Genomic DNA, 15,270 nt, shown 5'->3' with positions numbered 1-15,270 from the left:
TCCTATACTTTACAATCAATGCACTTTCGATCCGCACTTATAACTTTAGTGCCCAGATACGCAATGCAGCTGGCATAGTATGGCTATTGTTGGTAAGGGTACTGCTCTAAACAGGGAATTCAGTCAAGGATTAGTAGTCTGATAAGGGATAAATTAGTGTGTTTTGTTCTGTGAGTTATTGTATCTTTTTTTTTTTTTTCTTTTGACAACTTGAACTTATGTTGGCTGGAGGACACGTCTGTTTCTCTAGACTGTAGACTGGGAAGTCTAAGGAATTTAATGGAAGGGACTATCCCCTTTTTATCAAATATATTCTATTATAATAAAGATTACCTCTGAATTTAGGAAAGAAAATCATGTTAGTAATGTGACTTTGATGTTGTCACTTTTCTAGATAATACTTTGTTACACTGGTCGCAGCCTATATCAGTATTGCTTTAGCATAGGTATGGACAGTATCTGCGTGCTAGTTGATCGGAGAGAATGGGGCTTTAGTTCTTTCTAAGAACTATTTGTTTTTTGTTTGTATGGCTTTTAAGAATGGCACACAGTTATACATATCCATTTTATAGGCAGACAGTACAGGGAGTGAATTAGTATTGTGGAAGCATATTGTAGTTCTGGTTATTGGACTAGCTGCAGCTTTATGAACAGCCCATTCCTTTGTCTGGGTGGCCTTGTAATATCATACCAAAGCGAATATTTGTTAGGAACTTATCAATATATAAAAGGACATAGAAAATCCGCACAAGAGAATAGAAAACCAGGTACTGCAGGTATGAATACAATCCAAACAGTGACAAAACAAGCCACAGGTATAGGAGATTGCGGTCAGCTGTAGGTCAGCGTGGTGCTCAATGTTATGCAAGAATTAATGATGATCCAAGAAAAGTAATAAGAAAGACATGGCAACTCATGTCTTTCTTATTACTTTTCTTGGATTATCAGTAAAAGGACATAGACCACTTACAACCCATATTTCCTGTCTTTACAACTAAACACATTTTACTATAGGTCCTCCATATGACTTGCTCTCAAGTTTCCAGGGCAAAATATAAAAATAAAAAAAATCTCTATGGATGCGAGTCTCGTAACAATAACACACAAACTATACTTGCCCGTCCCACTCTCCAGCCACTGCCACACAGGCTCCCTTGTCCCTTCAGCTTTTTCCTGGATCAGGTTAGGTTCCAGTCATGCAGGAACTGCCCTGCTTAGCCAATCGGTGGGCGTGGCAATTTTCCACCTCAGTCAGTGATTGGCTGCGCAGGGTGGTTTCTGCATAGTTGTGACTTCAAATGAACCAGAAAGAAGCAAAGAGAACCAGGAAAGTGAAAAGGGTTGAATATAGCTTGTTATTTTTACATGACCCCCCTCAGCCTTGGAGAGATGTATGTTTTTTTTCTGTTTGCCTCACCCCCCTCGAAAACACGTTTGCTATCTGAACTTGAAATACTTGTTTCATTTGGGAAATTTGGGAGAGAAGCATTGTGTGAGGGAAGGGTCATGTATAACAGTGTAGTCTATCCTTGCTGTGAAACTTCCTTTTGAAGTAATACTCAGTATTCCCACAAATGTTGCTTTACCCTAGCATATTTCCAAGACCACTATATGTGGATATAGGACGGACATGTCAATACTTGCTGCGGATGTTTTCGGCAGTGTTAAAAGATATGTACACCTTTTACAGCATTGTATTTTTCTCTTATTGTGCTGATGCATTTAAAATGATAAATGACGTTACTGCAATAGGTCAAAAATGTCCTATTTGTTCTTTTTATACAGCTCCTATGTAAGCTGATGCATCATTAGAAAAACAGCTGATTTGTTCAAAACACAGCACCACACCTGTCCTCAGGTAGTTTGTGGTATCGCAGTTCAGATCTATTAAAGTGAATGGAGCCAAAATGTAATACCACACACAACCAGAGGACAGATGTGGTGCTGTTTTAGAAATGAACAAGATCTGTTCTGTTCTTCCTGGATAGTTTCTTTTAATCTACACCTGTTGCAAAGTTATCTAAGATGGTACAAGAAGGAAAAAATAATTTAAGGCTTACATTGACTTTAAAATATGAAATTTTGTTTGCTGCCTTGCCTTTACATGATGTATTACATAAATTATTCTTAGATTAAAAACTAGACTTTCAAGGCTTGATATGTTTTGCTTTTCTTCGTTCATACATCCCTCCGTCGGTCATTCATACATCCCTCCGTCGGTCATTCATACACCCCTCATTCATCGCTATAGGATCAGCTCTGTAGCCTTATGCAGCTCTTGGCTGTAGTCCACAATGTGACCCATATGGACTATTTTACCAAACAGACTATGTTGACATCTGCTTACGTCCACCCCCTAGCCAAATATCTATGCAATTGTATTTTGTATTTGCAAGTGGGCAGTATTTGTTAGGGCTTTGATACGTTGTTAAGCTTTTTATGTGTCCTTGTTTTTGGATAAATAAAACTGATTTTTTTGTTTTTCCCCATAAATTTGCTTAATTATATTAAAACTGTAATTTTACTTTGCGTTTTCTGACTCCTCTTTTGCGTTGTTTGCTGTACCCATGAGTTTTTAGATCTATAGGTCATCCCTGATGTTCTCACTCATCCATCACCTCTATGGGCTATTTTAATAGTGTATCATACAGATTCCCAACCAGGGTGCCTCCAGCTATTGCAAAACTACAACTCCCAGCATGCCCGTACAGCCGTTGGCTAGAGGCACCTGGTTGGGAAACACTGTTCTAGATGTTCAGCAATAAAAGATGTTCACAGTGAACTTAGAAGATGTACAGTTGTTTAATGCCACATAGTAGATAAACATAAAATGAAAACAATGTATTCACAGTGACGTTCCACAGAACATAGAGGTAGTGGTTATATTGAAATACTTTCAGATAGCACGTATTAACCTTTTTATATGGACCTGCCTTTTATGCTTTTGTAATATATACACAATTTGTCTCACTACAATCCATGTTGTACTCTACCAAACCTATAAGCTGTAAAAAAAAAAAAAGCTATCTGTGTCTCTGGATGCCAGAGGAGAAGGTCAGATGAGTACTGGCAATGCAGCACAGAGTTACTAAACACCCATCTGTGACAAGTTACTGGCACTCGGTACCCATCACCATCTGTCACCAACACAACCTTTTGATGACAAGTAGCCTAGGAATGGGAATCAAATAGCAAATAATGCCTGAACGTGAATTTTTTTTTTTTTAACGTTTTTTTGTTTTGTGTTCCTCCAATGCCTTTGGTAATACGGCGTTGATGCAATTCCCAGGAAACTGGTACCATGATTTAGTCCAAATATCTAAAAAGCAAGGTCTTCCTATGCAGCAGTGATGGACTCAATGCCTAACTGCTCCTTAAGTCTGAAGAGCTGAGTGAGTGTGATATTGTTCCCGCCACACACGATAATGACCACAGAGGAGAGCTCTTGGTTCAGCTTGCCCTCCTTCTGCAGCTTCCCGATAACATCGCTGTAAACTGCCGCAAGAGCTGCGCCGCATGCTGGTTCAACAAGCATTTTCTCATCATCTAGAAAAATGGACAACAAGCAAGTCAATGAAATGCATGTACAGTCTTCTGAGGTGTAGATGAACACCTTCCCTTTCTGAAAGGGTTGTTTTGCTGTAATGTGTATTTAACAAAAGTAACTTTCTTTTGTATAACATTAGGCAATTTAGTAGCTAATTTGTGTATGTTGCATTGCAATTTTATTTAAGAGCATAAGCTTTTTATTTTATTTTTTTCATACTTAGTTATATAATTTTTTTTTTTTTTTTTTTACACTAAAATTCCTGAAATGCCTACTGCAGTATACGTTACATTCTCTGTCGGGCTTACCTAGGAACCTCTCAATTGCCTTTACAGCATCTTGGTCAGTGATGACTTCAGAAAAGACGGGATGCTCTTTAGCTACCTTCAGTGTTTGTGCTCCCACAGTCTTGGCTCCCAGTGTCTTAGCCACACTAAGATAGGGGAGGAAAGGATTTTAACCTAATGCTTTTGTGATTGTGTTTTTTTTTTTTTTTTGTGTGTAACTGTCATTAGCAAAAACTTTTTATATAATGTAGAAAATAACATGTATTTTTGTGAACAATGTGTATTTTTGTCCCTGCAGCTATTGTCTGTGTGTCTCTGTGAGGCGACCGAATACAGGAAGTGTGGGCAGGACAAGCAGGGCTCTGTGCAGAGAGGCTCTATGACAAGCCCCTGGCTCACACAGCAGGATGATTGACAAGCCATTTGCTGTAGGGGCAGCTTTTCTTTTCAACCAAAAATATACACATTTTTTAAACTATATATAGTACAAATGTACATTATATAAGAAGTTTTTGCTAAGGACAGGTACACTTTAAGATGCAGAGACAATGAATCTATTACCCAAGTGCAAAAGAAAATGCAAATGTGCCACACAAGAAAAACTGCTCAAGGATGCAGTCTATCGCAAGCCTTTTTGCGAAAGTAGAGAGACCACCATAACCATTCCCTTCCCCCTCCAGGCCAAAAGGCACCTGCAAAGGTCTGGGATCGATGTTCACTCTTTGCCAAAGTATGGGGAGAACCAACTTGCTCCCAGCATCAACCTGGGCCTTCCTAAGTTTCAGCAGGAGAGCTAAACGGATCTTGCTGAAGCAGGGACTCTGTTGCAGGGAGGTGAGAAATGGCCACACACATCTCCCCTAGACCATCAGAAGGGTCACCCAGAAGGGCTCCACATCCCAGACAACCCAAGCATACAAATCAAGCATAAACAGTCCAACAGCCAGAAGGCTGAGTGCTAGAAGAGTGAAAGTAAAATAGTGCCTGTGCCTCTACTCTGTGAGTTATCCCAGTGAGTTCTGGCACCCCGAGGTCACTACTCCCCGAGGCACAATGTATCTCGGCTCTTACCCTACCCGAACCTAATGGTTAGACCAGGAGGGATAGGGTCACTTCAGGGCAGCGGTTGATCTGATTTGTGGCCCAGCTTCCATACACCCTTATGTGTAGATCCATTCTTAATCAGTTGACTGATACTACACTTGATCTTACCCAAAAGGTGGAGAAACAGCTACATAATGCCAAATACACTTTTCTTTAAGAGACCAGTTGACAAATTAACTTATTTTCCTTATACATATGCAATCCTGTCTGTCCTCTTTCTTTTAGTAAAGTGAAAGATCCTACTTTATTCTGCATATTCATGTGCGTGGTGACTTGCTGAACGCTGTGTCTGCTTGTAGCGGCAGATTGCCTCTACGAGAAGGCACACTGTAGGGTCCATCATCAGCGGATCTGCAGTGGAAAATATGCTGCGGATCTTTTCTGTGTGACCCTACCCTAAATCTTTAAAATCCTTAAAATGGTATGATGGAAATATTTATGTCTTATACTCTCACTTCTTAAATTTGTTTTATGTTACTAGCTCTTTGCACATGTATTTACCTGGTAATTTCAGGAAGGGTTACCAGTTTTCCTTCCTCTAGTGCAGCATTAAGACTGTGAGCACCTTTCGTCTCCATTGCAATTATGGGAACGTCATTCCAGCCCACTTCCTGGAGACCTTGGACTACTCCACAAAGCATACCACCACCACCAACTGAAAGGACAATTGCTCCTGGTTTTGAAGGGAGACTTTCCTTCATTTCTATCACCAATGAGGTATGGCCTTCCCTATAAAATATGAAGGTGTTGGAAACAAAACACTTGGATAAGAAATAAGAACCAAGTTATTTGCAACTCTGACAATTCCTGCAAGTCATCTTGTATATGGACATCAATGCCTGAGAGGTTTTATGTAAAGAAAATGTAGGCTATTTTTGATTTAAGTTCTAAAAATAACAAGAAAATATTTTAAATGTATCTTACCATATTAAGGGATCATCAAATGGAGGGATGTACACCCACCCAGGGTTATTTTTCACTAGCTCCTTTGCATGCTCAATGGTATCATCAAGCATCTGTGGGAGAAATAGGTTTTGTGAGGACAAAGAAAGGACTAAATTCTGTATTATGCTATATGCATATTACACCAACTACTGTAATTTACTTGTAGAATTGTAAATATCTGCAATATGTTTCAATAAGGGTCAATAGAGAAACATTGGTACAAAAAGGGATTAGTTAAAGCACAACTGTCAGATAAACTGACCCCTGATATGTAGGCCCATAAGCACATGGGGGAGATTCATCAAGACCTGTACGGAGGAAAAGTTGACCAGTTGTCCATGGAAACAAATCAGATTTCTTCTTTTATTTTTCAGAGGCGAATTAAAGAAGCGATCTGATTGGTTGCTATGGGCAGCTGGTCAACTTTTCCACTGCACAAGTTTTGATGAATATCCCCCATTCTCCTTACTCGGGTATGTCCTAACATACCTTTATTTTATATTCTCGTGCCTGAAAAGAAGCAAAAAAAAAAAAGGTGTTTGTAAGTCTGTTACCAGTGTCCTGGCGGCGGAACCAGCAGGTCTGAAACTATGCTGATCCGACACGCCTCTTTCCCAGATGTTATCGGCCTTTGACACACAGGGCTACTTGGCTGGCAGCAGCCCTGTGTTTGCAGTCTGTGCATGCGCCAATGCTGTGGTTTCTGGCACACATGCAGTGAAGCTTTGACCCCTGTTGGTTGGGTTTTCAGGCTGTCATTCACTAGCTCTCTACCTCTAGTGACTGTGACTAGCGGACCAGCTGACAGGGGAAACCACAGTAGTGGCGTAGACTTCACACACAGGGTTGCTGCTGGCTGGGTAGCACTGTGTGTCAATAAAAGACCATTGTAGTCTGGAAGAGAGCTGTGTGTGATGGGCACATCTTCGGACCCACTAGCCTTGCCTCCATGACACTGGTAGGTTATTTTAAAGCCTTTTTTATTTTATTTTTTCCCATGTTTCTTTTCGGCAACCACAGTATAAAATAAAGGCATATTTGGACATGAGGTGACTGAGGTGAATGTGCTTATGGGGCTCCATTACAGGGGTCAGTTTAGATGACCGATGCGCTTTAACATAGCATCTGATTTGTCCAAGTATTGTATTATCCTGAACTCTGGCAGGTCATTCTCTACATCATTGCTCCTTATTAGTGTGGTCAGACTTAGATCTAAGTGGTCTAAGCAGAAAATGTTCTGGATATTTTAATGACCAGTAGATCAAAAACATGGAGTGGGGAGATTTACATACACTGTAATCCACTTTATTGGTGCAATTTATGTCAGCATTCCTGCACATTTTGCTTAGTAAAACTCCCCTCCGTCAATTTTGTACTTCTAATGGTAAATATTGTATAGTCCTTCTGCATGATTTATCTTACACATATTAGCTCCATTTTAGTAGTTACTGTTTTAGAGTTTTAGTTTGCTTTGAATTTGTAACTTATCAATATTTCTTGCAGAGAAAGAATATACTCACTTCTCCCACTACGCAGACTGTAGCGCCTTCATCTTTGACTCTCTGTATGGTAAAACTTGGAGTAGTAACTGGCACAAGAATAGTGGCAGGGATGGATAACATGCGGGCACTGTAAGCTGCTGCCAGGCCAGCATTACCTCCTTTAAAAGAATAAATAAATAAATAACCCTATCACTGTGCTGTACTGGGAATGGTACAATGTTCTGCAGCTATACCGTCTGTCTAAGCAAGCTACGTGTATTTTGGTAGAAGCTTAATAAGGGGGTGGAATTATTACCATAAGGAATTGCAGTAAAAAAAAAAAAATTCACAGAGAAGCTCACCTGAAGAACACACAAAATGTTTACAGCCACGTTCTGCCCACTGTAGGATAAAAGCACATGCCATTAATTCTGATTGTTTCTTAATTAAATTGACTTTATTGATAACAAGCATGATTCTTGTTGTTACAGTCAGCACTGTGATCATTTGGGCAGATTGCTGCTAAGAAGTTGAATGGTTACCCCAAAATGCTTACAAATACAGCTAACTTAAGTCATATATAGTCATGCACATATAATTGTGTCATTAGTCAGAAACATAAAGGCATAATGGCTCATAAGGAAGGCCATGTTGCACTTTAGTGTAGATTGCAATCCCCCTACAAAATATTAGTAAAATCTTAAATTGCCACTGTCATTATGAAAAACTTTTGACCTGTTCTACAGACTTCTCCCATCTCGCTCTGATCGGCTGATTTTTAGTAGCATAGCCTTATCACGTTTACTAAGAACAATCCCAAATCATTTATGCCACTTTTATGTAAGGCTTCAGTCACATCACGATTTTTGTATTTGTCTAGTTCATATATTTCTATCCCCTTAGGGCCAACATAAATTTTTAGGACTGCAGAATGAAAGGGTTGTTGTCCTCTATAGAGCACCAAACTCTTTTGGGTACAGTACAGATATCTCCACCCTGGACACATTTTTCTATACAAGGCACCATTGGTTTAAATCATCCTTTATTTTGCAAGTCTCAAGGCCACTGAACTCTACTGGTACTATCTACTGATCCATTACTTTGACATGTCAGAGTAGATAACTTCTGGGTGGATAAGCCTATTTACAAACCATGCAGAACAACTTATTAGATCCATTTAAAAGCATTATTTTGTAGGCATAGAATACCTAGTATAGTAATTCCTATATTTTAATCTTTACAATTTTATGTGAATGTTTTTTTTACTTACGGTTTTACAAAGATGACCAATCCCACGGATTTTGAAGGACCCCGTTGGCTGTGCATTATCCAGTTTCAGATACACTTTGGTGCCAGATAGTTTGGACATGGGTACGCTGTCTCTTAATGGAGTGTTCAGATGGAGACTGCTAAATTTTGGCATGATGATCTACAGAGTGGTAAGGAAATACAACAGGTCATATCTTTTATAGTTCTTTATCTAAATTATTAAAATAGCCTTTCGGATTGTGCTACAATGTTAAAGGGGTACTCCACCCCTGGACATCTTATCCCCTATCTAAAGGATACAGGAAAAGATGTCTGATCGCGGTGGTCCGGCAGCTGGGACCCCACGATCTCCAGGTTGGCACCCTGGCATTCTGAACATTTATGTTTAGAACGCTGGGTTCGGGCGGCCGTGGGCGTGATATCACGACATGCACCCTCCATTCATTTCTATGGGATGGGGGTGTGATATCTCTGGTCGCTCATCACGCCTCCTCCCATAGACATGAATGAAGAGGGCATGGTGTAACGTCATGACCACAGCCGCCTGAACCCAGCTTTCTGAACATAAATGTCCAGAACGCCGGGGTGACAGCTTTGAGATCGTGGAGGTCCCAGCGGTCAGACCCCCGCGATCAGACATCTTATCCCCTATCCATTGGATAGGGGATAAGATGTCCAGAAGAGGAGTACCCCTTTAAGTTGAGAGAAAGTAATTGCACAATAAATCAGATGCTACCATTTTAACACCTTATTTTCTCTACATTTACCTAAAAACAATACCCACACATTTCCATAATTTTCTTTTCACACAAACAACCCAGTATACAAGTTCCCCATCTTATGGCAAAGAGACTACGTTCTAAAATGAAAATAAACTACACAATTTTGGATTATGTTCCTCTTAGTAAGCAAATCTGACTTTGCAGTGTTATATATTCTATAGCACTATGTAAAGCTAAGCTATTCTACACCGAGCAACTGAAATCCCAAACGGTTTACAATCTCATTACATTACACTGGTATGTGATTCGGCTATGCCAATGAATCCCTGTGAAAACGTTTTATACATGGGACTAGAAAATTCGAGTTGCTCCCCTTTCTTCTTTGTATTTCAAGTTTCCTAGGAGCCAGCATTCTTGCCAGAAAAGAGTTCCCATGATGCACTGGTGCATGTGCTAACAGCAAGAAGCATCATCAGTATTCAAAGATCTTCACCCTCAAAACTTCTCACAGCCGGGCAAGTAAGTGCAATGAATTCCAGGTTTACTTTTATTAGAAAAACATATTTGTACTGTGTATTATTAATTTTGATAACATTTTTCAATATAATATGTATAGAGAAACAAGGAGAAGGATATAAGTGTAAACGGGATATTCGTTTCATGTCAAGGAATAATGCCATCCACCAGTGATAGGAGAGCAAACCTGGTTAGGACAGCACGATATTAGTTAAAGTATAAGAAGCAACAACACTTAGTAAAGTGAATGTCACCCCTGGGGATGAGAGATTTAGCAGCTGTAAGTATAGAAAGAAATCATTTAGCTGGAAGTTCCTGCAAACTCCTGGGAGGCAACCTGTTATGTTAAATGGGTTATTCAGGAAAAGAAAAACAGAGCTAATTTCTTCCAAAAACGGCACCATGTCTGTCCCCAGGTTCTGTATGGTATTACAACTTGGCTCCATTCACTTCAGTGGTACTGAGCTGCAATTCCATACACAACCTGAGGACAGACGTGGTGCTGTTTTTGGAAGAAATCAGCTCTGTTTTTCTAATCCTGGATAATCCCTTTAATGTATTAAAATGGAAAATTGAGTAATTTGGGGACGTTTATGTGTATTCCACACATGCTCACATTTATTAACCACATCTGCTGAAACTATTCCATGCACCTACTACTCTATCAGTAAAATAATATTTTTAAACATTGCTTCTTCCCTATAACTTAACCTTGGAAGTAGCATACTATAAAGCCAGAAACACACAAAAAATGCAAAAATATATGCATAGAAAAGATACTGATAAAAAAAAGAGAAAAAGCTGTATTCAAAGAATACTTTTATAGCCTGAAATACTATCACAAATCTATTTAACTCGTGTAGAAAAAGATGCATGAAGGGACAAAATAATAATTCTAACTATTACTATATTATTGTGAAAAATATAAGTAGTAGTAATAGTAGTATATATTTTGTATAGAATCTATATTAATTAAAAACCCCTCTAAAATGTTACTTTTTCTGAGAAGATGGGTGACAGTAAAGTTTAGCTGCTATTGCAGCTGTTGTCAAAGATATGTCAAAGCTAGCTCCCCAAGGTTCCTGACACTTACATCTTTCTAGTTATACAGTGATGCATCATTCAGTTCACCTGTCTCACTGGATAAGAAGACAGATTCCCAGCTCAGAGCTTTGGGAAAATAGAGTAAATGCTGTAATTTCATAGAATATTTAAATATTTGTTCAATACATTGTAAACAAACTATTTCAAATCAGTAAATTAGCATGAAAGTAATAGTTTCAGATGGGAAGCAGAAAGGTGTAATGTAATAATTAAAGTCCATTTTAAGGACTATCTCATCATATTGCCTGATAAAGGTGCGTTATAGCTCCCCTAGTGCCTGATAGAGGTGCAGTATAGCTCACCTAGTGCCTGATAGACGTGCAGTATAGCTCCCCCTAGTGCCTGATAGAGGTGCAGTATAGCTCACCTAGTGCCTGATAGACGTGCAGTATAGCTCCCCCTAGTGCCTGATAGAGGTGCAGTATAGCTCACCTAGTGCCTGATAGACGTGCAGTATAGCTCCCCCTAGTGCCTGATAGAGGTGAAGTATATCTCATCATATTGCCTGATAAAGGTGCGGTATAGCTCCCCTAGTGCTTGATAGAGGTGCAGTATAGCTTACGTAATGCCTGATGAAAGTATAGTATAGTTCACTTTGTGCCTAATGAAGGTGCAGTATAGTTCACCTAGTGTGTGATGAAAGTGTAGTATAGCACACCTAATGTCTTATGAAGGTGCAGTATAGCTCACCTAATGTCTTATGAAGGTGCAGTATAGCTCACCTAATGTCTTATGAAGGTGCAGTATAGCTCACCTAATGTCTTATGAAGGTGCAGTATAGCTCACCTAATGTCTTATGAAGGTGCAGTATAGCTCACTTATTTGCCTGATGAAGGTGCAGTATAGCTCACCTAATGTCTTATGAAGGTGCAGTATAGCTCACCTAATGTCTTATGAAGGTGCAGTATAGCTCACCTAATGTCTTATGAAGGTGCAGTATAGCTCACCTAATGTCTTATGAAGGTGCAGTATAGCTCACCTAATGTCTTATGAAGGTGCAGTATAGCTCACTTATTTGCCTGATGAAGGTGCAGTATAGCTCACCTAATGTCTTATGAAGGTGCAGTATAGCTCACCTAATGTCTTATGAAGGTGCAGTATAGCTCACCTAATGTCTTATGAAGGTGCAGTATAGCTCACCTAATGTCTTATGAAGGTGCAGTATAGCTCACCTAATGTCTTATGAAGGTGCAGTATAGCTCACCTAATGTCTTATGAAGGTGCAGTATAGCTCACCTAATGTCTTATGAAGGTGCAGTATAGCTCACCTAATGTCTTATGAAGGTGCAGTATAGCTCACCTAATGTCTTATGAAGGTGCAGTATAGCTCACTTATTGACTGATGAAGGTGCAGTATAGCTCACCTAATGTCTTATGAAGGTGCAGTATAGCTCACCTAATGTCTTATGAAGGTGCAGTATAGCTCACCTAGTGTGTGATGAAAGTGTAGTATAGCTCACCTAATGTCTTATGAAGGTGCAGTATAGCTCACCTAATGTCTTATGAAGGTGCAGTATAGCTCACCTAGTGTCTTATGAAGGTGCAGTATAGCTCACCTAATGTCTTATGAAGGTGCAGTATAGCTCACCTAATGTCTTATGAAGGTGCAGTATAGCTCACCTAATGTCTTATGAAGGTGCAGTATAGCTCACCTAATGTCTTATGAAGGTGCAGTATAGCTCACCTAATGTCTTATGAAGGTGCAGTATAGCTCACCTAATGTCTTATGAAGGTGCAGTATAGCTCACTTATTTGCCTGATGAAGGTGCAGTATAGCTCACCTAATGTCTTATGAAGGTGCAGTATAGCTCACCTAATGTCTTATGAAGGTGCAGTATAGCTCACCTAATGTCTTATGAAGGTGCAGTATAGCTCACCTAATGTCTTATGAAGGTGCAGTATAGCTCACTTATTGACTGATGAAGGTGCAGTATAGCTCACCTAATGTCTTATGAAGGTGCAGTATAGCTCACCTAATGTCTTATGAAGGTGCAGTATAGCTCACCTAGTGTGTGATGAAAGTGCAGTATAGCTCACCTAATGTCTTATGAAGGTGCAGTATAGCTCACCTAGTGTGTGATGAAAGTGTAGTATAGCTCACCTAATGTCTTATGAAGGTGCAGTATAGCTCACCTAATGTCTTATGAAGGTGCAGTATAGCTCACCTAGTGTGTGATGAAAGTGTAGTATAGCTCACCTAGTGTGTGATGAAAGTGTAGTATAGCTCACCTAATGTCTTATGAAGGTGCAGTATAGCTCACCTAGTGTGTGATGAAAGTGTAGTATAGCTCACCTAATGTCTTATGAAGGTGCAGTATAGCTCACCTAATGTCTTATGAAGGTGCAGTATAGCTCACCTAATGTCTTATGAAGGTGCAGTATTGCTCACCTTGTAGGATGTGTAGGATAGTTCCTGTAGCTTGAATGTGATTTGCTTGCTGCTCAGTGAAGGATGCTTCCCACTGATACACTTATAGGCCCAGGACCTTTCCCTGGCACCAATCAGAGCCCTGCTAAAAACACACCCCCAGCACACCCCCACACCCCTCCCTCCTGTCTGTATGCACAGCTGACAGATTTTACAGCTAAAGGAGATGTTAGTCTTAACAATACCAAAAGGGTCCACGGGTGGGAGGTAACAAGTAGCTAAAGTAAATGCTAGCTATTTCAAGGGTCATTTACCAAAAGGAGGTCAAAGACCCCTTTGCAGGCCCTAAGAGACCCCCCCCCCCCTTTGATTGCACTTCTGTTTCATCATAGACCGGCTCAAGCTGGTCAGACTGGTTACTGAACGCAGTAAATATGAACAGGGGGAGAAGGAGCCTCCCAGTCAAATGCAAGTTAATAGACAGCTCTGGGATTCCCAGGCAGGGGGGAGGAGGTGAAGGGCTGGAGGCTGTGTGAAAGGTTTAAGGTCTGGGTAAAAAAACACTCAGGTATGTTCTCTTTTGTAGAATAGGCCTAGCAGATAAACACTTAGGAATGCCGTGCCTAGAGAGACATATATATGTTCTAAAAACAAGGCGTCAGCATGAGCTCATACTGTAACAACATGTTTACGGACTTAGTGTCCACAGCTATTATTACCACTGCATGGTGGAACAAATGGAAGGGACTGTGCTTTCTTCTAGAAGAATGTATAGATCTCTTGACAGAATCTAGCTAGCTTTGGGACATGTGCCAGAGTGCATCCATTTGATCCGTTTTTATTATTGAGGTTACACACTGCATGACTTCCATTTATAATGGAAACCACAAGGCTGATCTGGATCCATAAGCATGACAAACCCCAGTGACTTACATGTTAGAAAATTTGGATGAGCGACCCTCAGTGTAACCCTGAAGCCCCAACCACATTTTCTGGCATATTACATATGTACCCTTGTGCAGGATCCTTAATATAAATGAGACTGAGCCTGAACGCCATATTTCATTATATATATATGGTAGAAAACTGGAGTAAATACATTGATACATGTGTCCTATTCTGTTCCACCCAAATGAAATTTCATTGATTATGAAGTGTCTCTATCATAAATACTTCTTGTTGCCCTTCCTCCCTGCAGCCATATTGTTCACTAATTGGCAAACAATGACCCAGTTAAGGCAATTCACATATTAAAGTGTACTGATACCCTCTCTGAATGCTAAAACAAAGGGGTAGAAGCACCCAGCTGAGTGCTGTGTCACTCAGGGGTCCCACTGATCATCAGACCCCCACCGATCGAAACTCCTGACATGTCAGAAGTTTTTTGAAGTTTAGCAACAATAACTCTTTATATCAAATCATTTGCTCTTGACTGGTGCTTGTGTTGTGGATACCTTTAGGTTATGTTCACCCTAAGGATTTTTTGATTTGTCCATGACAGAAATCTGAGGTATTCCCTTGGATTTCAGCAGCAGATGTGTGATGTGTTTACTGCAGTTTCACCTAAGGTTTTGAATTTGGGTTAACCCCATTCATTAAAGGTGTACTCCGCCCCTTTACATGTTATCCCCTATCCAAAGGACCTCCCGCGATCTCTGGGCCGGCGCTGGGGCATTACGGTCATGGAAGCACATGGCTTCCATGATCGCAACGTCACACCACGCCCCCTCCATTTATGTCTAGGGGAGGGGGTGTGGTGGCTAGTACATCCGTCACGCCTCCTCCCATAGACATGAATGGAGGGGGTGTGGCGGCTGTGTTCGCCAGTCATCAGTCACTGCACGAAGATCGCTCCGTACATCGGATGACTGGGGTGCCGTGGCAGAGATTGCTGGGGTCCCAAGCGGCCGGACCCCAGTGAACATGG

At 40.4% G+C, this 15,270-nt stretch overlaps 2 protein-coding genes across 5 annotated transcripts in view; one reads left to right on the top strand and one right to left on the bottom strand.

The window, feature by feature from the left end:
• Window positions 1-2,801: 2,801 nt before the first annotated feature.
• Window positions 2,802-13,453, bottom strand: SDS (serine dehydratase). 3 transcript variants are annotated; one of them, XM_056528767.1, is made up of 8 exons: window positions 13,365-13,453; window positions 8,635-8,793; window positions 7,727-7,766; window positions 7,404-7,543; window positions 5,863-5,954; window positions 5,440-5,667; window positions 3,856-3,980; window positions 2,802-3,546 (listed from the first exon to the last, which is right to left on the bottom strand). In XM_056528767.1, exons 2-8 carry the CDS (start codon window positions 8,785-8,787, stop codon window positions 3,338-3,340), a joined length of 987 nt encoding a protein of 328 aa, XP_056384742.1. In that variant the 5' UTR covers window positions 8,788-8,793; window positions 13,365-13,453; the 3' UTR covers window positions 2,802-3,337. The 3 variants fall into 3 exon arrangements, with proteins under 3 accessions (XP_056384742.1, XP_056384743.1, XP_056384744.1); XM_056528768.1 differs by lacking the exon at window positions 13,365-13,453 and adding an exon at window positions 11,408-11,533; XM_056528769.1 differs by lacking the exon at window positions 13,365-13,453 and adding an exon at window positions 11,278-11,315.
• Window positions 9,835-15,270, top strand: part of SDSL (serine dehydratase like) — a 74,178-nt gene continuing 68,742 nt past the window's right edge. The window contains exon 1 of one of the 2 annotated variants that reach the window (XM_056528774.1): window positions 9,835-9,874. The gene's annotated coding sequence lies outside the window, so the exon portion shown is untranslated. The remainder of the gene's footprint in view (window positions 9,875-15,270) is intronic. The other variant, XM_056528771.1, reaches the window with a different exon arrangement.

This window comes from Hyla sarda, chromosome 1 (genome assembly GCF_029499605.1).
Source record: "Hyla sarda isolate aHylSar1 chromosome 1, aHylSar1.hap1, whole genome shotgun sequence".
NCBI lineage: Eukaryota > Metazoa > Chordata > Amphibia > Anura > Hylidae > Hyla > Hyla sarda.
This window is presented reverse-complemented; position numbering and strand designations above follow the sequence as displayed.

What these genes read in the sequence shown, in the direction of transcription:
- SDS (XM_056528767.1), bottom strand. Translation starts at nt 8,787, where the DNA reads ATGCCAAAATTTAGCAGTCTCCATCTGAACACTCCATTAAGAGACAGC. An exon ending in TTTGATGATCCCTTAATATG is followed by an intron (nt 5,668 to 5,862) that starts GTAAGATACATT and finishes CATATTTTATAG; the next exon opens with GGAAGGCCATACCTCATTGG. An exon ending in GGCAATTGAGAGGTTCCTAG is followed by an intron (nt 3,547 to 3,855) that starts GTAAGCCCGACA and finishes CCATTTTTCTAG; the next exon opens with ATGATGAGAAAATGCTTGTT.